The sequence below is a fragment of the Monodon monoceros genome, unplaced genomic scaffold (assembly GCF_005190385.1).
Source record: "Monodon monoceros isolate NGI ecotype Baffin Bay Population unplaced genomic scaffold, NGI_Narwhal_1 Super_Scaffold_14, whole genome shotgun sequence".
NCBI lineage: Eukaryota > Metazoa > Chordata > Mammalia > Artiodactyla > Monodontidae > Monodon > Monodon monoceros.
Window position 1 is genome coordinate 4929761 of NW_021703770.1, and position 25404 is coordinate 4955164.

General features: G+C 42.1%; 1 protein-coding gene across 10 annotated transcripts in view; it reads right to left on the minus strand.

The window, feature by feature from the left end:
- The window catches only part of KHDRBS3 (KH RNA binding domain containing, signal transduction associated 3), a 272767-nt gene that overhangs the window by 104292 nt on the left and 143071 nt on the right, over window positions 1–25404 (minus strand). For all 10 annotated transcript variants that reach the window (XR_003793559.1, XR_003793561.1, XR_003793558.1 and 7 more), the window contains one exon: window positions 7512–7594. Coding sequence is in view for 6 of the 10 variants with exons in the window: in XM_029222868.1 (XP_029078701.1) it covers window positions 7512–7594 (83 nt within the window). In the remaining 4 variants the exon portion in view is untranslated. The remainder of the gene's footprint in view (window positions 1–7511; window positions 7595–25404) is intronic.

A 25404-nucleotide genomic window follows, 5' to 3' on the forward strand; every position in this document is an offset into this window, starting at 1 on the left:
AGTTGCCTTCAGGTTAATCAAAAGAACTTGATCTTAAAGAGAACTGGATATGAGGCCTGACTGCTACTTATTAGCTAGCTATGTGACTTTGGTCAAGCTCAAACTCTCTGAGCATTAGTTTCCTTATTTGTAAAACTAAAAACTGATAATCTTGCAGAATTAAATAAAATGATAGGCATGAGAGCATTTAATATAGTAACTAACACTTGATAAGCACTCAACAGATATCTCATTCCTTCAAAATTTGTCAATGAATCTTGAAAAAAGAAAAGTGCTGAGGGCGGTGTTTGCCCAACTTCAGCCCTTCATGGACCACTTCTGGGACTTCTCCCATCCATGTCCAGCACTCATCCTGTTAGTGACTTCATATTACTCCCTATACTGATTTTATTTTAACTTAAACCTACTGTAAGTTATTTATAGCAATACTATTCATAAAATCATGTGCTTGATATGGTAATCATACTTTTCCAGAAACTTTAAAATCTAATTGTTAAAACTGTAAAAAAAAAAAAAAGTCGGCCATGTACCACCTGAAATCACGTTGTGAAGCCTCAGTGATAGGTGTACGACTCTCTGAGAAGCACGACAACAGGAGAAACAAAATGGACTGAGATGAGTAATGTCACTAAGTGTGTAACTCAGACCACTTACTAAACCTCTCTCTGTGTCTCAGTTTTCTCAAGAAAAAAATGGGGATGAGAATATCCATCTTTTAGAGTTAAAATTAAGACCAGAGGGGATAATACATGCTCGTGTGCACGTGCGCTCACACACACACACACACAGAGACATGTGCGCGCACACACACACACACACACACACACTTATCTAGATACAACCAATGCTGCAGTAGATGTGGTCAATGCACAGTAATTATTATTAACAGCAATACTTATACATGTTATTAAAACTTTGGCCCTTGGGCTTTTCCCTCCCTTTTCCCTTTTAGGTTGTAGCTTCGTTTTCACTATAGCCATCTCCTTGTTTTTTCTTAGCATATGGTCCTTGACTGAGAATTTAGATATTTACAGTTTTACAGTATAATCTGGGTTGGTGTCTCTGTTATTTGGTCAGTGTCTTTATAATACTGTGTTAGAAGTATCTGTCTGTCAATAGCGATACGGCTTAGTTTGTGCTAAGAGACTCCTTCAGCACTTGTGCTGCAAGTAGCCAAAAACCCAGGCTAGGTAAAAGTATATTTCACAAAAATATTGCAAGGCGTGGTTAATCCAGGCCAGACCATTACTGCTTTTAAAAATCCAAAACAGCCAACCCTGATACAACACAGCAATATCTTCCAAAAGACAGTTTTACTGATGTTTAAATGTTACATCCTAAACTAAACACCAGGTCATCATTTCCAAAGTGAAAATTCCAAACTATATTCAGACCTCTACAAGTCAGCTTTTGAGAAGACATTACTGCACATACAGTGCTAAGGCTGCCGACAGAAGCAACAGCAAACTAGACAGCTGGGCATACGGCAACACTAATTTCTGTCTCATTGCGTTCCTTGGAACTGGCACCTGAAAACACACCAAGAGTACTCGTAGCTTCTGACAGTTTCCATTACTCTGCCTATTTGGATGAAGGGGCTGAGGTGTTGTTTTGTCACAAAAACAAGTCAATGATTTTACATTTAAAATTTTTTTAGCTGGATAATGGTTTTTAGTGTCAGACAAAAACCTAAGCTTCAGTACTCTTCAGCAGCGTACTCTCGGGAAAGTCGCTAAACATCACATCTTCAACTTCTGTACATGGAAAAGCTTAGCACGTAGGGCCACTGTGAAAACTGGAGATAATGTATGGAAAGGATGCAGATGGCTGAGTGCTCGACTTAACAGGCTCTCCAAAATGAGCAGCTATTATTTCTAATTCCCTTTTTCAGTATTTCTAAGTGTTTTCAGGAAAATCATAGAGATTCTGGAGGATGAAAGGAAATAGGTACTCAAAAATACCGTCAAGCCACAGAGTGCTATGGGAAATTAGCATGTCAACATTAAACCCGCAAGAAAATAAACTTTTTATTACAGAGCCATCCACTTATGCTCAGGGGGTTATTAGCACTTTTTGGAAACCCTTTTTGTTCTACGTTCTTTATGACTGATCATCAGAGGAATCAAATATCTCCTTGGAGAATTTACAATTATTTGGAAACACAGATTAAAATATTGTGAAATTTGGGGGCTTCCCTGGTGGCGCAGTGGTTGAGAGTCCGCCCGCCGATGCAGGGGACGCGGGTTCGTGCCCCGGTCCGGGAAGATCCCACATGCCGCGGAGCGGCTGGGCCCGTGAGCCGTGGCCGCTGAGCCTGCGCGTCCGGAGCCTGTGCTCCGCAACGGGAGAGGCCACAGCAGTGAGAGGCCCGCGTACCGCAAAAATAAATAAATAAATAAATAAATAAATTGTGAAATTTGAAATAAAAGTTGTACATAAGGTACAAAAACATAGTGAAATGATTATTACAGTCAAGATAATTAACAGATTTTCTCCCAGTTACCATTTTCTCGTGTGATGAGAGCGCCTGAAATTTACTCTTAGCAAATTTCCGTATTTGCTGTATTTGCTGTATTATTAAGTATAGTCACCGTTGCTGTAAGTATCAAATGACAACTAATTCCACTTAGTTTAGAATGAAATAGATACATTTACAAAGGGTTTCCAGGAGTCAGACTATGATTTCTGTGAAGGCTCTAGTCATGTCAGGGCAGGACTGAGGCCATTTATCACCCGCTCTTTTTTAATTCACCGCAGCTACTCCAGAGCGGTGTGCCCACAGGAATGAATCAATAACTATTTCTGAGCCAATGTATATTAGAATAACTCCAGTATTGTAAAGAATAGCTCATATTTCTCTTCACAGTAATAGATGACAGCTTGTTAACTCATTAAATGTGTGAAGTTAGATAAACAATGCTTTGTTTTACATTTTGTTTTACGCTATGGGGGCCATCACAAACATCGATGGGGAAACGTAGCTGAACTATGCTGAATTTTCTATTTTCTATGTAGGGCGGGCACTGGGGCTCCCTCAGCGCTACGCTAACCACCTGGTGGAATGTGGAACTACGCAGGGGAAGGTCTCATTTAGTCCCTCACAGAGAAGACGCTTCACTAGGGCTGTGGGCTTTCCTGTCTCGTTCAACCTTCAGGTCGATCCTCCAAAGAAAAAACCAAGTTACACATTTTACAAATGGAGGCTTAGAGAGGTGAAATGACTTGCCCACAGTCACGTAACCAGTGAGCGTTAAAAGTGGGACCTAAACCCAGCTCCGTCAGACTCTTACACCGTGGCCTGGGTCTGCAGACGTTTCTGGTAACACATCTGCATCACAAAGAAATGGTTTTTGACCTTGTAACTGAAACTATTTATGGGTAACATGTGTGCTATAGTGGTAGTAACATAGTACAAAACTTTAAAATAGAAGTTTCAAAAGGATCAATGTTACTGGACACTCTCTACTTCTCTTTCTGCTCCTGGTGAACTGACTTGCTTGCCCCGAGGGTGCACTGCCCTGAACCTGAGACACAGCTCCTCTGTGCTGGTGCCAGAGACACCGCGCCGTCTTTTAACTCTGCGCTGTCCAAGGGAAATTTGTAATTTAGAGTTTTCTAGTAGCCACGTTTAAACAAAAAGTAGAAAGAAACAGGTGATGTTGATCTTAATCGTGTATTTATTTTGCGTCCTTTATTTACTCCACACCGCCTCTGGAATCGGGTATGTGCCTGACACCCCCAACACATCCCCCTTTGGACTAGACACCGTTCAAGTGTTCAACAGGCGCGTGTGCTGGAGGCTGCCAGGGTGGACAGTGCGGTCCTAAGAACTTCTGCTCTGTGCTCTTTCCACTACGTCTTGACGTGTCAAAGAACATTTTCAGAACAGCTTGTAATCTAAAAGGAGACCAAGTAAAGAATTCGGCAGTAACGCTGAGCTATGTAACTACAGCACAGACTGTACTTTCAAATTCTGAATTGAGAGAATTATTGAAGTTTGAAATAAATTTTATAGAACCTGGAGTGTAAAAACCAAGAAAATTTAGACCCCAGAATATCAAGTGTTACATGGTATTATCTGTTAGTGGATACTAGGTTGTTTGCTCCTTGAAAGTAGTGGTCGTGAATGTTCTTTGCTGAAAGGATCTCACGTAAAACTGGAAAAACCAAGTTCTTAATTTCATTCGTCTTAGCCCGCAACATCAATATGCAGGATAAATGAAATTCTTAGGTTTGATTAAGGCATTGCAGTCTATAAGGCAACAACAGTTCCAGTTCAGATGAAAGCATGATTCCTAAGGGATTTAAAAGCATCACAAAATATCAGATCTTTGAATACCGTATATGGAAAATATTAATAGGAACCAGTTTCAGTAACTGAAATCAAAACCATGACAAAAGGAGAGTTGAAAGGCAATGGAAGTACAAACGAGGATGCTTGGGGCCAATGTGGATCTACCACTGCTCAGCCTTCTGAGTTTGGATAAGCGATTTAACCTCTCTGAACCTGTATGCAAGGGAATGACGTGTTTAGACTTGAATTTTGCAATCGTTCAGGGCATGCTGAGGGGGGAGAGGATCTGTGTGAAGCCCATGGTATAGTACACCGAGCACACAGCCAACGTTCACTGCTGGACATGATGTGATGGTGATTTCCTGGTCAACACCCACTACTCAATCCTGGGGATGATCTCAAAAAAATCTGCTCTCCTAACTGGTTTATACTAGATTTCTAATTATGAGATACATAGTGTTGTACTTAAACCGATGTTATAATATGTGCATGCTATGGGCTGAACTGTGTTTTCCCCCCAAATCATATGTTGAAGCCCTGACCCCCAGTACCTCATAATGTGTATCTGGAGACAATCAATCATCTTTAAAGAGGTGATTAAGTTAAAATGGGGCCTTTTGTGGGCCCTAGTCCAATCTGACTGCTGTCATTACAAGGAAGGGAATTTGGACACAAAGAGAAAGCAGGGATGCACGCGCACAGAGGACACAGTGAGAAGGCGGCCAGCTGCGAGTCAAGGAGAGGGGCCTCAGAAGAAAGCAGATCTGCCAACGCCTTGATCTTGGACCTCCAGCCTCTGTAACCTTGAGAAAACAAATTTCTGTTGCTTTAAATACAGTCTGTGGTATTTTGTTACGGTAACTCTAGCAAACTAATACAGCACCTGGAACCATTTCTTCACGCTGCTCCATAATATAGCTGCTTCATTGTGATTTACAGTAGACGGTGAAGAGGGAGACAGACAGACAGACAGACCGAGGTGCTCAGTCGGGCCCCTTCGCTTGTAAGTTGCATGATCTTAGGCAAGTTACCTAATTTTTGTAAACCAGTTTTTCTTCTTTAAAAGGACTGACACTTATTTCACAGGTTATGAGGATTAAATGAATATTAAGAGTAACCGACCAACAGTGACTTCCGCACTTGCCAACGTGTGGCATTCTCATGCAATTCTCTGTAACTCCTTCAGGTAGCACTGAAAAGATCACTTCCGGGCAGGTGGGCTGGCTGTCATGAAAGGTGTTTCTTTCACGTGAGTCTTCCTGACATTTAAAGGGCTTATAATTCGCAACGTGCCAGCCTCCTAATGGGTCTCTGCCTCCAGGCTCGCCATCTGCCAATCTGGCCTCTCTACCGCCTTCTAATCCATTTCTCCGAATCCAGGTGTGAACACACTGCTCCCTTGGCTCCCTGCTGCTGCCCACGGTCCGGAGCCTGCACCCTGAGACTGGGGAGGATGCGGTCACTCCCTCTCCTGCCTCATCTGTCCCGTGCGGCACGCCCTCCAGCTCAGGCAGCACTTCTTGTGTCAGGCTCTGTGCCTTGCTCTGGCTTTGGGACATGTCCTTCCCTGCTTGTACCCTGGTGACCCCTACTTGCCCTTCACTTTCTCAGTGAAATGTCCCCAGTGTTCCCAACCGGACTTGAGCACTGTCTTCTTATGGAAATACTGTGTTTTTCCTCAGACTCTCACGTGATTACCACATTACATTGCTTTTAAATATTTGTATTTCATTCTAGCCTGTGAACTTCCCAAGGAGAGGGTCTCTGTCTCAATAATCTTTGTAATCCAGCATCGAGCACAGTGCCTACATTTAATACACGTAGTGGACATTTAATAAATGTTGGCTGAATGAATAAATGACCAAAGGAACGAGTGCGTGTGATCAATCATATTAATACGTTATCACAGCTTAAAGTGGGAAGCCTACAAGCTTTCCAAGTCTGGTTCACATTCTGGGTTAGTTATTTACTTCTCCGAGCCTCAGTTTCATCATCTGTAAAACAGGCACATTAACTCCTGCTGTTGCCGTTCAGATTAAATGAGACGTGTGAGTCTTTAAAGGACTGCACTCCATGTGTGATTTCCGGCTAATTACTTAATCTTATGCTCTGTGCTCCTTCCCTTCATCTGTATAACGGGAACAGCCCCACATACTTCGTGACATTGCCGGGACACCTATACAGGGTGAGACACGTAAAGTCCTGTCTAACGTCCACTGTGTGCCAGTCACCCCCGGGCGTGCCAAAACCCGCAAGGATGCAAACACCATGCACAAGGCTTCCTGTAAAGAAGACCAGCTGGGAGTCAAAGTTTAATGGCTACTTAATTGTTATAAATTATATAAGTAAAAAATCTGGCATGAACAAAAAGAGAAAAAATTATATCCCTGTCAACCTCAGCACCAGGGTGCCCGTCTGTTCAAAGCTTGCCTGGCTCCGAATGAGTTCAAAAGTGAATTTATGCTTCATCGAAATAACCATGTAGTCCATATTTATTTATGCTTCATAAAGCCAGTATGTTGGTTTGCGTATGTCTGTCTTTGTCTACCGCTCAGAATTTTAAACATAAAGCAAGAGGTTTCTAGGCATTTAGGAAAACATTCTGAACGGAACACGGATTTCATATATCAATGGACATCAAGGTCTACTATCAGAAGACGTAACTATGAAGCTGTGTTTCCCTCTAATAACACTCATTTCTAAGTCAACACTTCTTTAGAAAACAAATTAGAACTCACTCATTTTTCACAAATAGGAATTTCAAGTTGTTAGAAAACAGAAGCACTGCTGCGAAGAAACAGCAATGATCTATGAACACTGAAAAAAAATTTTTGTCACTTCCATCCCCAGGCACTGACAATGCGGGATATTTACACATTTCTGATATGACTCTGGGCCTTAGGACTTGAAGAGCCACAGACTTGGTAGACACTGTTCTTCCTTAGAATATACTGAATGCTTAAGTTAAATTTTTAGAGCAAATAAAATTTCAGCTTTTATTTTCCAAGACTCATTGCTTTAGCACTACAGTCAAGTTGAGAGCAATACGTGCTATTCGGTAGGATAGATAGTGCTTCTCCGATGAAAACAAACGAAACCAAGCAGGCCGAGTCAAATCACCGTCACTGGCCAATCATCACCCTGTTCCCAGAGTACAGCAACTGTGGAAGGGCACAAGTGTCTGCTATGGAGTCTGGTCATAAAGATTGGCTCTTACCTTTGGGCTGGGGCGCTATAGCTGTTATCATAGGAATCATAACTCTGTTCATCGTAAGCGGTGCCATATCCATCATCATAGTCCTAAAATATAACAGGAGAGGACAAAAAAGTTCAGAGAAATTTCTGGAAAGGAAGACGCATTCTGCTTTTAGTGAATTAATTCGGCGGCCATTTAACTATATATCTAATTATAATGTAAGGAAAAATATAAAAGTGACATCAGTGAAAATGATAAGAGTAAGAACCTCCAAAATTTCTCCTGAAAAAGCAGAGAGAAACTGGCAAAAATGGTTAGAAAATCAACATTTTTAGATGCCTGGAAGTTAACCAAAGGCTTGCAGAGATCTAGGGAGCATTTATATTTTAAAAAATTGGCTGCACCTTGGAATGAAGGGTGAGCTCGGTCCTATTCCCACCCCTCACCCCCCCCCCCCACCGGCTCTGCAGGAGCCGCAATCCAGCATGCAGGAAGCCAGCAGGCTGGAGGTCACTGGAGGAGGCAGGGCAGGGTGGAGGCTTTCAAAACCCCATCCCCAGAGGACTGCCTTTATTTGACCTGACCGGGAGCTCATCCAGTGCACAAAGTCTTTTCCCTCAGGGTATCTGAAGAAAATAATTAGAGGCAATTGTTTATGAGATTAGCTGCTTGAAGTGGTGGAGAAAGACTGGAGCAAATAACAGGCTAACCACAAAGCTTACAAGGAAAAGTGGGGGAATGAGATGTCCCTACCAGCTCTGCAAAGTTCTGACATATTTCTGGAATCTCAAAGGCTACAGTGTCAGGTACTTGCCCAGGACAGACCTGAGAAGGCCCTGAGCTCTCCTCTGGCTGACCCTGAGGTTCAGTATAAGAAGGAAAGTCAAGGCTAAGACAGTTAGTTGTAAACTGATTGGCTCAGTGTTGAAGACAAGCTCCAGCAGGTACCCACGGCCTCTTGGTAAAGACTACACACTTAATTTCCAAGCATTTGACAAAATCTCTGTCCAACCATTAGCTGACCGCAAAGGCAAGAGAGAAAAGACACTTCTGAGGCAACGCATGATAAATATCGACTTTACAATATCAGTTTGGAAAAGTAATTAAAGCAAGAAAAAAACAAATCCTAGGGAGGAAGGAGAATTTGATTTTCGCACGGACACACTATAGTAAATGTCCAGTTTCAAACAAACAAAAACCATTATGCAACATGCAAAGAAAAAACAAAAGTATAGTCTATACACGAGAAAAAAAAAGTAGTCAATAGAAAAATATCCCTGATGAAACTGAGACACTGAACTTACTGGACAAAGACTTTATTTATTTTTATTTTTTATTGGGGTAGAGTTGTTTTACAAGGTTGTGTTAGTTTCTACTGTACAGTGAAGTGGAGTTCCCTGTGCTAATACGGCAGGTTCTTATTAGTTATCTATTTTATACATATTAGTGTATATAGGTCGATCCCAACCTCCCAATTCATCCCACTAGACAAAGACTTTAAATCAGTTATTTGAAATATGTTCAAGGAACTAAATGATAGCCTGTATCTAAAAAGCTAAAGAAGGGTATTAGAACAATGCCTCACCAAAATCGAGAATATTAATAAAGATACAAGAAATACAGAAAAGAATCCAAAGAAATTCTTGAGGTGCAAAGTGTAACAACTCCAATGAAAAATTCACTAGCCAGGTTGAACAGCAGAAACACAGGTGTAACTCTTTGTGACCTTAGTTACCAGTTTCTTAGATATTCTAACAAAAGCACAAACAACCAAAAAATATATATAAATAAAACGGACTCCAGCAAAATTAAAGACTTCTGTGTCAAAGGACATCAGCAAGAAAGTGAAAAGACAATCTACAGTACGGGAGAAAATATTTGCAAATCACATATCTGACAATGGTCTAGTGTCCAGAATATATGAAGAACTCTCATAACTCAACAATAAAAAACAACCCAAAAAGAGCTAAAGCCATTCTCCTAGTTCTATGAGGACATCCTGCAGATGTGATAACAAGTACACTATGGTTATTTTAAAGGTATTTTGGAACTGAAAAAGGTCCAGAGAGATGATCATTCTGTAAGATCAAGTTAGATACGTTGCTCAATGACATTTATATCTATGCAAGTGTGAAGCCTACCCTACAACTGATTTCTAAGTTTCTGGGGATAATCAATTACATAGTGACTTTGGACTTAACTGGTATTTACTTAACATTTAAAAGAGCCAGGACATAATCTAAGTATTTTGGAACATCAGTATTATCAATGGTAATCAATTTAATGATCATCACCAGAGCTTTTGAAGTGGAGAAATGTGGTCAAGGGGTAAGAGAAAAGATGTGGAGTCAGATGGGCTTCTGTGTTTTACTGTCACTGATCTCAGTCAAGTTCACCCACTTCCCCAGAATCTGTTTCTTTACCTGTAAAATGTGAATCCTTAATAAGTATCCTGAAAGAATGAGAAATTACATATACATACGTATGTATTCCAGCAAAATGCCAGATATGTATTAAGAACTTTATGAAGAATAGCTTACATTGTTAACTATCCTAGTAAAGCATTACCCTTGCCGACCTCTCTCCTGGATTTCTAAAATGATGAGACTCACAGGTGATGAACGTCAGCAGCCACTACACACAAGGGGAGGAGCCAAGTGACGGATTTTAAAGTGCTGACCTTAGCTACTCTCTTTTAAGAAGCATCTACTAAATAGTATACCTCAATTTATTTGATTTAGAAAAGCAAAAGTAACTGAATGGCAAGGTATACTGTAATGTGCTCCATTTTGTAAGACAACTATTAATCTGAAGGGATGATGCTATCTTTGCAGGGGTAAGGCTTATACAATTTGTACGTGACCACCTTAAATTTTTAAAAATGTTTTCTCATAAAGGAGGAAATGAATATTTGCTGAAGAGCTATGTGTTCAGAACTTTGAACGTGGATAGAATCTAAAAGGAATACTCATTAAATAGGGGCAGAGGAAGAATAAAGGTCAAGAATATCCTTAGAACATATTGGTAAGCCATGGTGTCCCTTGCAGTCGCTGAAAGCAGGTTGCTAATATAGCTATGATCTTCCAGTGACCAACGCAAGGAGGAGAAAGCTCTCAGATAAGATTCAAACAAACAAAAATATTTGAGATGATTTTAGTTACAAGTAGCAAACTGCAGATATTACAATTCTGGTGAACTAACAAAAGCAGCTAGCATCTCAACAAAAAGAAAGTAATCTTACCGCGTTAAAAAAAAAAAAAAACCCAACAAACAAAAACCAAAAAAATCCCTTACTTAGCCCCTACCCTGTGGCTGGCACTCCTGCTAGACACCGCGGCGGGAAAGGGGTGTCCTGTCTAGTAAGGTCGCTGGTGGGATGGAGGTGACAGGCGACTGAAGAGAACTATCAGGCAACGTGTCACATGCTGTGGCAAAGGGAAGCACCCGGCGTGGCACCGGGAAAGGGAAAGGGGAAGAAAATTTCCCAGAAGTGTTGAAAGCAGAGGAAAGCAAAAGCAGCTGGGAAAATTTATTAAAAATTCGGCGGAATGAACAGCAGGTGCAAAACAATGGAGGTACAGACACAAGAACCCTTCTCACCCAGGGTTCAGGGGAGCACACTGTGGAATGCACACGAAAGGGGAGAGCAATGAGCCGGAGACACCCATATACCAGACCACGCGTGGCCAAGTTACGGAGTGTGGATTTAGATTCCGCACTTCGGGACTCTCTCTGGAAACTGTGGGCATGGAGCTGGGAAGGTCAGTCTGGAGGGCGGGACTTGCAACTAGGTCACTGCCTTGAGCACGTGGCTTGGCAAAATGCAGAGCCCACGGCTGCTTCAGTCATTTGTTAGTAGCTTAAAAAGAATATGGCTTCACCCATGCAGAGTTCTCTTTCTATGCTTATTTAAAAGAATCAAGACTCTTTAAACTCCAGTAAATGACTGGAATCTCCTTAAGTAACTGAAATGTAAAGTAGTAGACTATTTAAAACCTACACTTATGTCATTCATTCCTTGTTCAATTATTCTGTCAGATATTACAATGCTAGTTTATTTGAATTTTCAAATTGTTTAGGTCACTGAATTATTGACTTTCATATTTTACAGTGAAGACTTTAAAGATTAAAAATGCAATTTTCACACTATTTCTTTCATGACGATGATTTCACAGTTGGATTTGGCCTTGGGGGTGCAGCCTCTTCCATCACAAGTATTGTCTGTTCAATGGACAGGACGTGAAAAATATAGGAAAGCATAAAAGCAGACTGGGACCCGACAGAAGAAGAAAAAGGAGTGTGACTGTGGATGAATGTGTACTTCCGGGAGGGAGTGGAGGGGGTTCTTGCTGATTACCTGCTATTTTATTGCAAGAAGAAGATGAGGTCATTGGCTAAGAACAGCTGGGGAGGTCAGCCAGCAAAGGATCAACAACAAATGGTTACTACAGGGAAGGATGAGGGTGGCGGGCTGCCTGAGGGCTTCTGTCTGAGGGCTGGGGGATCTGAGGCAGAGCAACCCTGTCTCTCTGTCCCTCTTCTCCTAATGCTCTTATCTTCCAGTGTCCCCAACAACTGGCTGCTTCCCTTTCAATAATCTGACATTATGAAACTCCTCTTCATATTTTTCTGAGGCTAGTTAGAAATTTTAAACAAGAGTGAGTGCATTCTTTGTCACAAGTTCACATATGATCGAGTGGAATCATCCATCTAGTGTAGCGGGGATGCTGCTGACCTATCAATAATTCCGTCACAGAGAAGCTCAGAATCCACTCCTAAAAGGCGCCAGGACCTGGGATGGGGACTCAGGACTCCACTGTCGGCAGAGCTCAGATGTGCGGAACGATTTCTTTTTACACTTGACGTCTTTGCGTAACTTCTCGTATTTCCATTTTCTCCTAGAGAACGCTCCCCTTCACGACATGCCGCAAAGCCTCTGTGTCGGCCCCCTGCTCTGCAGTGAGTCCGGCGCTTCACGTGAAAGTTCCTTCCAGTTCACATGCTGTTCCCTGTGAGTCTCTGCGCCTGCCTCCTCTGCCTCGTCCATTTTTCACGATGAGGCTCCAGCGAACCTCCTCCTCTGTTTCTCCCACACACGCAGAGTCCATCACACCTGTTATGCCAACAATGGACCAACGTATGCCGCTGTTACTGCACAGAAGCGACTGACTGGCTCTGGCCTCACCTACCGTTTTTTATGAGCACGGACTGTGGGGTACTGATTCTTTTGCACAGAGTAATGGCAGGGCCGGAGCATAAGGAGGACCACTCAGCAAGTGCTCGTTAGACAGCTGGACTGAACGCTCCTGAGGAGAGCGCGCCAAATCCCTCCTGCACCGGGTCCTCTCAGCTGCCCCGAGTTTGCCTCCGCCTGTCTACACATCTCTGGAGCCATTCCTCAGACGACCCAGAGTGAGGACCCTGGGCACGATAAACTCCTTGATTCTAAGCAACTTAACTGAATTTCCTCTGGAAGAAGCTTAACAGAGCTCCTTTATGTTGTTAAAATGCACTGCAAAGATCCCCCTTCTTTGCACTTTAAAAACAGGGTCCTGTACCTGTGAGTGAGGCAGTTCTGCAGGCACGCCTCTCTAACCAAGTGCTAGGAGACCATCAGTCTGCACGAACCTCTGAAGGACTCCTGTCCTAGACAGAATCCATGCCTCCACTTCCCCATCTCACCACCATTCCACCTGCCAACCTTTCTTTATCTCCTATTTCTCTCTCATATCTTTCCTCTACATTCCCAACGTGGCTACATTAGAATCACCCAGAAGCTGCCTAGTGCTTCTTTATCTAACCCTTTCTCCAGAATTATCTGCTAAAATGCAAACCTAAGCTTGTTGCTTCCTTGCTTACAAATCTCCACTCCTCTCTCCTGGCTCCTACGAGAGAGACAGTGCACCGTAAGCTTCATCCACACGTTAAGGGCCCTGAGGAAGCCAGTCTGTTTCATGCTGCAGTTTCTCCGCACATGCTGTTCCCTCTTTAGGTCTTTCGCTGGGAGACTCCAGGCTGAATTATCACTCCCTTCTCTGTGCTTCCCTGATAACTGATAACTTGCACGTACTCAGTGCCCACAATTATTTCTCTGCCTCCTTTCTCTCCCCCTGGTCTACAAGGTCCTTAAGAGGAAGGAACAGACCTTGTTCTCCTGTATTCTCAATGTCGGGAACACAGTAATGAATAAAGAAAGGAACTAATTAAAGACCAAGCGGCAGGAAACATAGCAATAGCTTCTCTAAGATGAATGCGAACTGAGGAGATGTGCTAGAGTAAAATGCAATATTTACTCAAATAGTGTAAATTTTGATAGGGAGACCTCACCTGAATTCTTTTTTCAAACGTTACCTATCAGTCTTACATTCCCTGCCCTCAGGAAAAAAATTTCCCAGTAAAACTCTGTATCCGGGACTTCCCTGGTGGTGCAGTGGCTAAGACCCGTGCTCCCAATGCAGGGGACCTGGGTTCGATCCCTGGTCCAGGAACTAGAGCCCACGTACGTGTCTCAACGAAGACCTGGCACATCCAAATAAGTAAATATTTTTTAAAAAACCCCTCTGTATTCTATTCCTGAAAGTCAGAACATTATTAAAAAGAGTGAACAAAGATGGACAAGAAATAAATGTATATTAATAAACATTCTTGAATCATTATAAGAGACTTATTCATCAAGATCCACTTCTGAGTTTCTGTCTTCGATAAGGAAGATGTCTAAATGGAACTGACAGGGTGACCTGGACACTTGATAGGTGTCAGGGGGGTCACATTATGGCAAAACATGCCCTAACACAGGCAGAGGTCCTTCATCTGCCATTCCCGACCTGAAAACTCCACCGACATATGGCCCAACACCAAAGAAATCTTGCTCTGAAGAGAAAAGGTTTTCTAGGATAAAGGAAACAGCGTTTAATTCTATTTCTGTCACAAGTAAAATCAAGCGTCAAATTTAAGCTGGGAAAAACCATTTTAAACAGAGAATTTACAAAAGCGATTTGAAAATAATGTTTAGGTTTTGAGTCCTTTTAAAAGGAGACAGTTATGCTGACTACACACCACCTCACCAGGGTGAAACCTGGTCATTTCAAAATGTAAAAAGTTTTCACATAAAATAGAGTGCTAAAAGATTATTTAAGTTTATTCTTACCATGATTATTTTGAGTTTATAAAACACACACATTAGCTAAAAATAGTCTTTTGAGAAATTCATTCTTGCTGGGGTTCTGAGTAACACTAATTTCCTCGTTGAGTATCAGCAATGACCGTGAACACATCACATAACCAAGTTATTTTATAATTCAGGACAAAACCACAACATTAATAACAATGCTAAATAAGAATCTGTCCCCCATAATCACTTAAATAAGACATCGTTAATTCAACAATCAAATTGCATCCCCATGTGCTGGTCTATGGCTGTGAGGAGTATATTATGCAGCTTCTAGACTCATACAACTTCTTCATCTCAGTCTTTGGAGTCTGATGCCCACGTTCAAATTCCAGCTCTGCCTCTTAACTGGCTATGTGGCTTCGGGGAAATCACCTACCCTCCTTCCACCTCAATTTTATAATCATAATCCACATCCTGGCTGTTTCCAATGGTTGTGGGAGGATTAACCAAAAAAAATATCTATGAAAGCTGTTTGGCACAGTTCTTGCCCAATAAAGCTAGTTGCATTTTGTTGAAGACCTGTTCCCTTTAACACTCTCAAGCTATTAAGGCCAGAGAAACATCAGAGCTATCCAGGTATTTTTCTTTTGTTGAATGTGATAAATTCTTAAACTGTGATGTCTACATTTTCATTCTGCAAATACTAGTATTAACGACTACTGTGGTTTTTAGATAAAGGAACGGCTGACCAACAGTAGTTGTAATTCTATCCACATCTGAACACAGCTTTTAAAAACACATCTACATCAATTATTCAAAGTCTTCTCTTCTCTCAGCTTGTATCTGAGATAGAACTAGATTTATCTAGATTTGACAAGAAATACAATATAATACAATACAGAAAATAACAAAGAGGTTAACAACCAGAAATCCCACAAAGGGAAGGGAAAACTTGTAAATAGAAAATTAAAGAAAATAAAATTAAACCAGAAATTCCACAAAGATGAGAAAAAGGGGGATAACTAAATTTTATTAAGCCCACATTATGTAACTCATGCTAGGGATTTTGGTATCGGTTTTGCCATCTTCCCCAGGAAGCAGGCATTTGTTGAATGCCTACTGCTCCGAGCCCTTGGGGATATCGTGTTGAACAAACAAAACAAAACGAACACCTCTGTCCTCATGGGGCTTACATTCCAGCGGGGAAGCAGACAAACGTCAATGCTCACATACACAGCGCGTGACACAGGGAGAGCAAGGAGGAGCTGGAGATCTCGGACAGGTGCCAGAGGCGTCCTCACAGAAAGGACCGCAGACAGACGTGAGCCAACGAGCTATGCAGCGAGCATAGCAGCGAGCTATGCTGGCATCTCAGGCAGAAGGAACAGCGGACACAGAGGCCTGAGCGGGGGAGCCGGGGGAGAAGTACAGGCGCCGCATCACACCTTTGGGGCTTGAAGGGAATGAGGTGCCGCTGGAGGCTCTTGTGCCTCACGCGATCTTCTGTGTCGTCCAGGTTTCTGTCTTTCTGTTTCATTGGTTAAACCTCCAGTACACTATTTCTTCCCTTAACTGTGCCTAGTCTGCAACTAAAACCATTCCGTTTTTTTTTTTTTCAGTTCTAAGATAGCTGTTTTCTATATTTTCCAGTTGTCTGCTTAAATCATCAACTTTATCTTCTAATTCCATGATTATAAAGAGCATAGTTATTTTAAAGTTTGCGTCTGCTATATGAATCTATCGTGGTCTGTTTTTTACTGTCTCCTCATCTTGTACGCCTCTAATTTTTGATTAACTGCAATTACATATGAAAAATTAAGAGAAATAATTTAAGGCCTACACTGTTCTATTTCTCTAGAGAGACTGTGTATCTGCTCTCGGTGGAGGACAGAAGAATTAGCAACCTGCACCCCACACAGGACTGAGATGATAAGCCTTCCTCTGGGAGTATAGCTTTTCTGGGTTCTGATCCAAAGCCTAGGGGATTAATCAGCCCCCCAAACCCAAACTTGGGGAGCCTTAAACTCCAACTATTTTGTTTTATCCTTCCCAAATTCTGGATTTCTTTTAAGGCTCAATTCAGCTTCTCAGCTACCTCTTCAGGAATTGGCAGAAGCGTTCACAGCCTTTCTCAACCAGGGTTCCACCAGAGAGTGAAGCCCGGTGCCCTAAGGTGTCCACTCTGTATAAAGTGAGTTCACGTCTCTCCTGTGCATCTAGAACAGCAGTCGTTTGTACCACCCCTGGGAAGCTCAGGAAATAATTATGCACATCATTTTCTATGTTCTGTGGGCTCTGGAACCCCAGTTGAGAAAGGCTGCCCCAAGGGAAAATCAGCCAGAAATGCTAAAAGGGTCTGACAGCTGATTCCTATCAGTACCCAGTATATTTGATTATTACCTATGTCCTCCACTGGAAATGCAGTCTCCCTGAGAACAGGGGCTTCGCCTACCTTGTTTACTACTGTGTCCCCAGTGCCTGGCACAAGAAAGCATTCAATAAGCACTTCCTGAATGGATGCCTGGCTGGCAGTGACGGATTTATATGGGTTCACTCATCCTTCCAAGTGTTCTTATGTGACTGGCCACGAGAGAGGTAGCAAGTGCTTCCAGTCCCGTGACGAAGGGGAAGGGGCTCCTGGCCCACCTAGGGGCACACCTAATTCATGGTGCAGAGGTTTCTCCACAATGAAAACATCAACTATCAGAGCTTCATAATGTTAGGATTAAGATTACTCCTTGCTCAGCTTTTAGACTCACCCAGAAACCTTCAGATTCTCATCTGGTTTAACAGCAGAGGGACCAGACGTGCTGAAGGTTTGTTCGGCTTGAACAAATCTGCTTGAAGGAAGACGTGCTGTTCTGTTATAAACAAGAGTATCTGGTCTGTCTAATACAATGTTTTTAATACACAGACTGATCACATTTTTAAACTTTTTATTCAAGCATAAAATAATTCATAGAAAGGTATAAATCCTAAGTGCACAGCTTAGTGAATTTTCGCCAAGTGAGCACAGCTATGTAACCAGCACCCGGATCAAGAAAGGCAACATCAACAGCCCCCAGTAGCTCCCCTTGTGCGCACCCTCAGTTACTACTATCTCCCCCACAAAGGAACGCCATCCTGACTTTCAACACCACCAGGGAGGTTAACTTGCTTTCGAGCTTCACAGAGATGGAATCAGAGTGGCTACCCCTTCGTGCCAGGTTTCTTTCAGTCAACTGCGTGCCCGTGAGATCTGTCCACGGTGCTGCAGGCAGCAACCCCTGGTCCCTTCTCGCTGCGTGAAAACTTGGTCTGTAGGGTTGTACTACCACTTCTTTACCCACCCCAGTTATGAATACTTTGCTTCTTTCTAGTTTTGCCTGCACGCCTCTTAGGCACGTCTTGTGGTGCGTCCAAGTATGAGTCTCTGTTGAGTGGTTCCCAGAGCAGAATCTCTGGCTCTTGGGGAGGCATGTTTTCTGCTTTAACATGTGGTACCAAACATTCTTCCAAAGCAGTTGTATCGACTTACATTCCCACAACACTGGATGAGAATTCCTATAGCACCCCATTCCAGCTAACACCTGAAACTATCTTTTTAACTTTAATCTTCCTGGTGGGTGTGAATAGTACTGTATATTTTGTCTTTCATATATTAATGTTTGGGGCACAGTTAGCAAGAGTTGGCCCTGAAAGTTGGAGCAATACTGGTAAACTGAAGAACTAAATATTACTTTTAATGTGCCAGGCGCTATTCTAAATACTTTCCATATGTTAATTTACCTAATCTTCCTAACAACCCCATGTGATAAGCACTAATATTTCCATTTACAGACTAGGAATCGAGGCACAGAGCAGTTAAGCAACTTGCCTAAGGTCACACAGCAATTAAAGGCACAGCAAGGATTTCAAACTAGTGAGTTCGGCTCCTGACTTTGCTTTTAACCACGGATATTCTGCCTGACCCTATAAAACTGAGGGTCAGACCCTGTACCTTAATGAACTCCCCAAGATAATGTCACACTAGGAGGACATATCGAGATGGCCAGCTGGTCTTCCACTTGTATCACCCAACCTGATGATGTGGTTTTACTTTAAACTGCTTTAGCCCTAAAGTATCGTTCAAGATTCCATGTACTGCTATGTACCTCATCTCTATTCTACCTATGAACAAACTGAATAGAATAAAAATAAAGGTATAAATAAAAAGACGCTAGTAAACCTCATCAGTCCTGTACCAGCAGTGTTCTGGCTGTCCCTGCACACGCCTGCACCTGCATGCGCCTATGCCTTTGAATGTCACGTGAGCCTTCATGCAAAGTGTCCCCCCCGCACCGCCCCCCAGCTCTCCCTGTCTGAGTGCTGCCAGCCCCTTTTCCTGTTTGGTTTACACAGTTTCCTCTGGAAAGTCTTCCCACGTTCCATCAAGCAGTTAGCCTTCCTTCCTCCGTCCTTCCCTAAACACTCTGTATGTAAGTCAATTGCAGGTGTCCCTCTCCTGAATAATCACTGGGCTTTGTTTCTGAATCAAGAAATCAAACATTGATTACTTACTCAATTCTGGGCTCTGTGGATAAAAAGGGATGGCCCCTAGCATCAGCTTAAAATATAATGGGAAACAGTAAGACAAATAAAGGAGCGATCACATCGCTCACTCTAAGGTTAAGTACCCTAACTAGGATGTACACACGTGGGCCCAAACAATGACCACCTGACGCTTCCAGGGGATTGTGAAAGGCTTCAGAGTGAGGGTGATAACTGTTCCTTCGTAGACTCTGGTCTACTTGCAGGCGAGGACTGAGTTCTACACATGCTGGTGAAAAGCTCAAGGAAAACAATAAAACGAAGATGGCAGGTTCTTGTGGGAAATCCACTGTAACAGAGGACTAGTCTAGTGGTTCTCAGGTTCCTCCCGGCCTCTGCCCTGATTCACCCAAGGGATGTGACACGCCCCTCACATTAGCTCAACTACAATCGCTCGCTCACCTTACTTGGATGGGCAAGCCTAGTTAGGGAGACAGAATCTGCTTTCCATGCCTTCGAGACATTGCCACTTCAGAGTCCTCTACTCCCTTATTAATAAAGCACATTTTGGGGGGTTGTTTTTGCTTAAAGGAGGAAAAACAAAAACAAAATCCCTTCATATTCACAACTTTAAAATCTGAAATTATTTCCTAAGGTTTTACATTTCTATAAAAGAGGTCAACTTTTCAAGCAATTTAGGAAAGAGACAGACTCGTGAAGCTCCTGATAGACATTTCAAGTAAATTGCACACTGCTCTTATTCTTGCTTCTGGTAAAACGGATATAAAAAATTACAGAACCTTCATCTTTTTATCTAAAATAAAAATTTTAGATAAATTTTTATCTAGGCTTTTCAATCCACATTTAAAATGCATTTTCATAAATAACCTTTTCACAATCTGTAACTCTGTTTTAATTAAATTTCTCACTGTGGAAAACAAGATAATTGAAGTTTAGAGATTACTTGTCAAAAAAATGACGCCAGCAGTCACTGCAATGGGAAAATTTGCCGTTAGTACAACTCTCATCTGGACCGAAACTCCCCGACTAGTCATACAGTTAAAACTTCAGGTGAGCTCTCAGAAGAATGACAAGGAATGTGACTTCCCTGAGTCTTTAAGCAAAGTCTACGTTACAGAATTACGTGTACGTTTTAAAGATATATTTGGTTTCCCCCTACAGGCTTTCACTGATGTTCCTAGTTGACCAAATTTCAGAAGAGTTTATTCTTAGGGCCGACGGAGAAACGGTGGTCCCCGCGGAGCCATTTTATAGACAAGGACACTGTTGATGGTGGTAGCAGCGTTTTTCTTGAGACAAGTTTCTTTTCCTACAGCTTTAATGAGTCTGATGCTAGAGAACAGGCAGGAAAGGCATGTCTTTGTGTATAAACACAAGGTATAGATTTCTGCTCCCATTTAAACTGTCTCTTTGACCCTTCACACTTGCGTTAGGTTAACCAATGGCAGAAGTCCTATGAGGACACACCCTCCAGTAGTTGCAGAAGGACTAATAAAACCAACTACTGACCAATCATGGGCCTCGTGCTCTAAGTTTCGCATAGGAACCCTCACGTCTGAAGTGATTACATAATTTTTCCCATTCACTTGTCAGTTTCTCTGTCCACAAACAGAGTTTTAAATTAGATGAAACTGACTTGTCCAGGAAGCACCAGATCTTGGTTAAGAGCCTGGGCTCTGGAGCCAGACTGCTGGGCTTTAAGTCCTAGCTCTGCCCCAATCAGTTGTATGACTTCTAGAAAGTACTGAGAGCTCATGTGGTGTTTTAAGGATATGACAGATCCACGTAAAGCGCTGAGCAAAGTGCTGGTTAAGAAAAACAAGGGCATGTGGGTTTCATTGCTTACTAGACGTGTGATTTGGGAAAAATTAGTTAATCTCTCTGAACGGTCTGGTGATCATGTTTACCTCACAGGACTGAAGTGAGGACTGAATAAGATGATACAGGAGAAGTGCGCGGCACACTATGTTCTATAAAGTAAATACCCAACAAGCGGCAGCTGCCTTTTCTTCCATCAACTTCTAAAAGTTGCAGAGTACATTGTTTTCCTGTGGTTACGGAATCAGAAAAAAATGAGAGGACTGAAACAGTTAGGAGAACGCTGTCCTACACTCTTGTGATCGCTTCCAAATGAAGCCATCTCCTTCAGATACCGTCCTTCCAAACATATAATAAATTAAAGCAGCGACTTCTGACCTTAAGACTGAAGTTGATGATTTTACAAAGAAGCACCTAGAAAGCTCAGGATCCTCTTCAGTCAGTCAGACAGACCAGACAAGGGCATCAATCTGGAAGAAAGGTCCATGGCTAGGGATGCCTCCGCTGTACAGTTACGACTGTGTCTCTGGCTCTGGTTCTTATACTCTTTCCTCACTTATTTTCTCACTTCTTCTAGGTCATAAACACTACACAAGCTAGAACACTGTGAATAAAAGCTTTAGACCCCGGGTTAGGGAACCTGGGATCCAATCTCAGTTCACCCACTTCTCATCCCGCAGGCCACTGGACGGGATGTCCACCCTTGCACAGTGCAGGCTGGGTTATCCCGTGTGTCTGTGGCTTAGTGACCTTCCTTCCTTCCTCCTGTCTGGGAGAAGACACCACCCGGCAGCACTGTGAGGGCTGGGGCAGCAGCGTACGGGGAAGCACGGGGGGACCACGTGCTCCACTGCACACCACATCCCCCGTGGGGAGGCCCTGATCGGAGGATCTGAAGAGAAAAGCGCCTGGTGCTCTAGTCAGATGTACTTGGCTCTGCTACTTCCTACGGCCCAGCAGCCTCAAGGAGCCTGCACATCCTTCTCTAAAACGTGTAAAAGTCCTTCGTGTGCCCAGCCAACCCCTGCCTCGCTCAAGTAGGCACTGCCACACCAGATGGGGTGGTTTCAGGACAATTCCACATTCTGTTCAGTAAACATCATACAGCTGGATAATCAGAGCATTTTAAGTACCTGAGAGCGCTTTCATATTCTGATGAGCTCCTACGACTTCATCTAGAACGCCCCACTGCACGTATGTTTAAAGGTGATTAACCCGTCAGCTCAGGCTCAAAAGCCGAGCATGATTACACAATATTAAGATATCAAGGGATATTAGTGAACGGTAAACACCTCCCATGAATAGAAGGCTGATGCAACCATGATTAAATGAGTTAAAAAATAATATGATTAAAATTTCTAAGACAATTCTAGTTTATACATCTTGAAAGATGAGTTTGCATTTAAAAAAGGATCTCACTTTTAAAATTATTTTTCAAAACTTGTTTCAGAATTCAAAACATTCAGAGCCACTCCCCTTTAGCTTGTTTCTCTCATTAGAATGTTTGCTTTGTTTATTTTGTGACTTTCCTTTCAATATCAAGATTTCTATTTGATGAAAATACAATTTCTTATTAAAAGAACATGTTTAGGGTGAGTGGAAACCAAGTAAGTTTCAGAAAACAACCAATTATAGAATTTTAAAGTTGGAAAAGAGGTTAGAACAGCATCTGGTCTAACCTGCTGATTTATAGGTAAAGTACCATCACCTGCACTTTGCAGATGAAGAAACTACAAAGGTTAAATAGTTTACAAAAGAAAAAAAGCAGACATCATACAGACAATAAGGAGGATTAGAAACCAAGTATTTTACATCTCAGAATAATAACCTCTTTATTAAATTGCACTGTCTTTCCTATTTATTAGGTCACTAAATGTCTGCTAAAATTGGCTTTAATTTTATTTCACTAAGTATGTTTAACAAGGCACACGACACACGGAATGACAGAATTAGCTGGCATTAATAAAAGCCATCCTCCATATGTTTATTTAGTATCTCCAAAATGTCAGGCCCTGTGATAGGCTCTGGGCAAACTAAGATTTAAAAAGAAAAAAAAAAAAAATGACATAGTTCCTGCCCTGAAGAAATCCAGCCTACAGGGGACAAAGACAAGTAAGCAGACACTGAGGCAGGCACCACGTGCACCCAGGGGTGCCTGAGTAGGACCAGGAAGGCTTCACAGCTGAAGAATAAATAGTAAAAAGAACTGGTAGGGACAGAAGTAAAAAAGGCATTAGAAGAGAAGCAATAGTACATACACAGATAGCCACACAGTCCTGTTATGTTTAAGGAACTGCAGTATAGGTACTGAGTGAAATAAAATGATGATGTGGGGAGAGCAGGGGGTTAAGAGGCCGAAGAGGGCAGTCAAGAAAGCCTTCAGACATCACTCAGCAGAATCTCGACTTTATCCTCCTAAACTTCTCAACTAGCTCTTACGTTCTGGGGCTGGCGGGGCAGTAGCATCATCAGACTTTAGATACCAGAAGTAATATGAGCAATACATCATTTAAGGGAAGGACCCAGGGTTAGGGCAGGACAACAAGCAAAGGTGGGACTAGGGAGGCTAAGGCAATCATCTGTCTGTGTGTCTGTCCATCCATCTAAACAACCAGCGTTAGAGGGCAGACAGCAGAAGCAAGAAGAACTACAATCCTGCAGCCTGTGGGAAAAAACCCACATTCACAGAAAGACAGACAAGATGAAAAGGCAGAGGGCTACACACCAGATGAAGGAACAAGATAAAACCCCAGAAAAACAATCAAATGAAGTGGAGATAGGCTACCTTCCAGAAAAAGAATTCAGAATAATGATAGCGAAGATGATCCAGGACCTCGGAAAAAGAATGGAGGCAAAGATGGAGAAGATGCAAGAAATGTTTAACAAAGACCTAGAAGAATTACAGAACAAACAAACAGAGACGAACAATACAATAACTGAAATGAAAACTACACTAGAAGGAATCAATAGCAGAATAACTGAGGCAGAAGAACAGATAAGTGACCTGGAAGACAGAATGGTGGAATTCACTGCTGTGGAACAGAATAAAGAAAAAAGAATGAAAAGAAATGAAGACAGCCTAAGGGACCTCTGGGACAACATTAAATGCAACAACATTTGCATTATAGGGGTCCCAGAAGGAGAAGAGAGAGAGAAAGGACCCGAGAAAATATCTGAAGAGATTACAGTAGAAAACTTCCCTAACATGGGAAAGGAAATGGCCAGCCAAGTCCAGGAAGTGCAGAGAGTCCGATACGGGAATAAACCCAAGGAGAAACACGCCGAGACACATAGCAATCAAACTGGCAAAAATTAAAGACAAAGAAAAATTACTGAAAGCAGCAAGGGAAAAACAACATACAACATACAAGGGAACTCCCATAAGGTTAACAGCTGATTTCTCAGCAGAAACTCTACAAGCCAGAAGGGAGTGGCATGATATACTTAAAGTGATGAAAGGGAAGAACCTACAACCAAGACTACTCTACCCGGCAAGGATCTCATTCAGATTCGATGGAGAAATCAAAAGCTTTACAAGCAAAAGCTTTACAAGCAAAAGCTAAGAGAATTCAGCACCACCAAACCAGCTCTACAACAAACAAATGCTAAAGGAGCCTCTCTAAGTGGGAAACACAAGAGTAGAAAAGGACCTACAAAAACAAACCCAAAACAATTAAGAAAATGGTCACAGGAACATACATATCAATAATTACCTTAAACGTGAATGGACTAAATGCTCCAACCAAAAGACACAGGCTTGCTGAATGGATACAAAAACAAGACCCATCTATATGCTGTCTACAAGAGACCCACTTCAGACCTAGGGACACATACAGACTGAAAGTGAGGAGATGGAAAAAGATATTCCATGCAAATGGAAATCAAAAGAAAGCTGGAGTAGCAATACTCATATCAGATAAAATAGACTTTAAAATAAAGAACGTTACAAGAGATAAGGAAGGACACTACACAATGATCAAGGGATCAATCCAAGAAGAAGATATAACAATTATAAATATATATGCACCCAACACAGGAGCAGCTCAATACATAAGGCAACTGCTAACAGCTATAAAAGAGGAAATCGAAAGCAACACAGTAATACTGGGGGATTTTAACACCTCACTTACACCAATGGACAGATCATCCAAAGTGAAAATAAATAAGGAAACAGAAGCTTTAAATGACACAATAGACCAGAGAGATCTAATTGATATTTATAGGACATTCCATCCAAAAACAGCAGATTACACTTTCTTCTCAAGTGCGCACGAAACATTCTCCAGGATAGATCACATCTTGGGTCACAAATCAAGCCTCAGTAAATTTAAGAAAGCTGAAATCATATCGAGCATCTTTTCTGACCACAAGGCTATGAGACTAGAAATGAATTACAGGGAAAAAAAACTAAGAAAGACAAAACACATGGAAGCTAAACAATACGTTACTAAATAA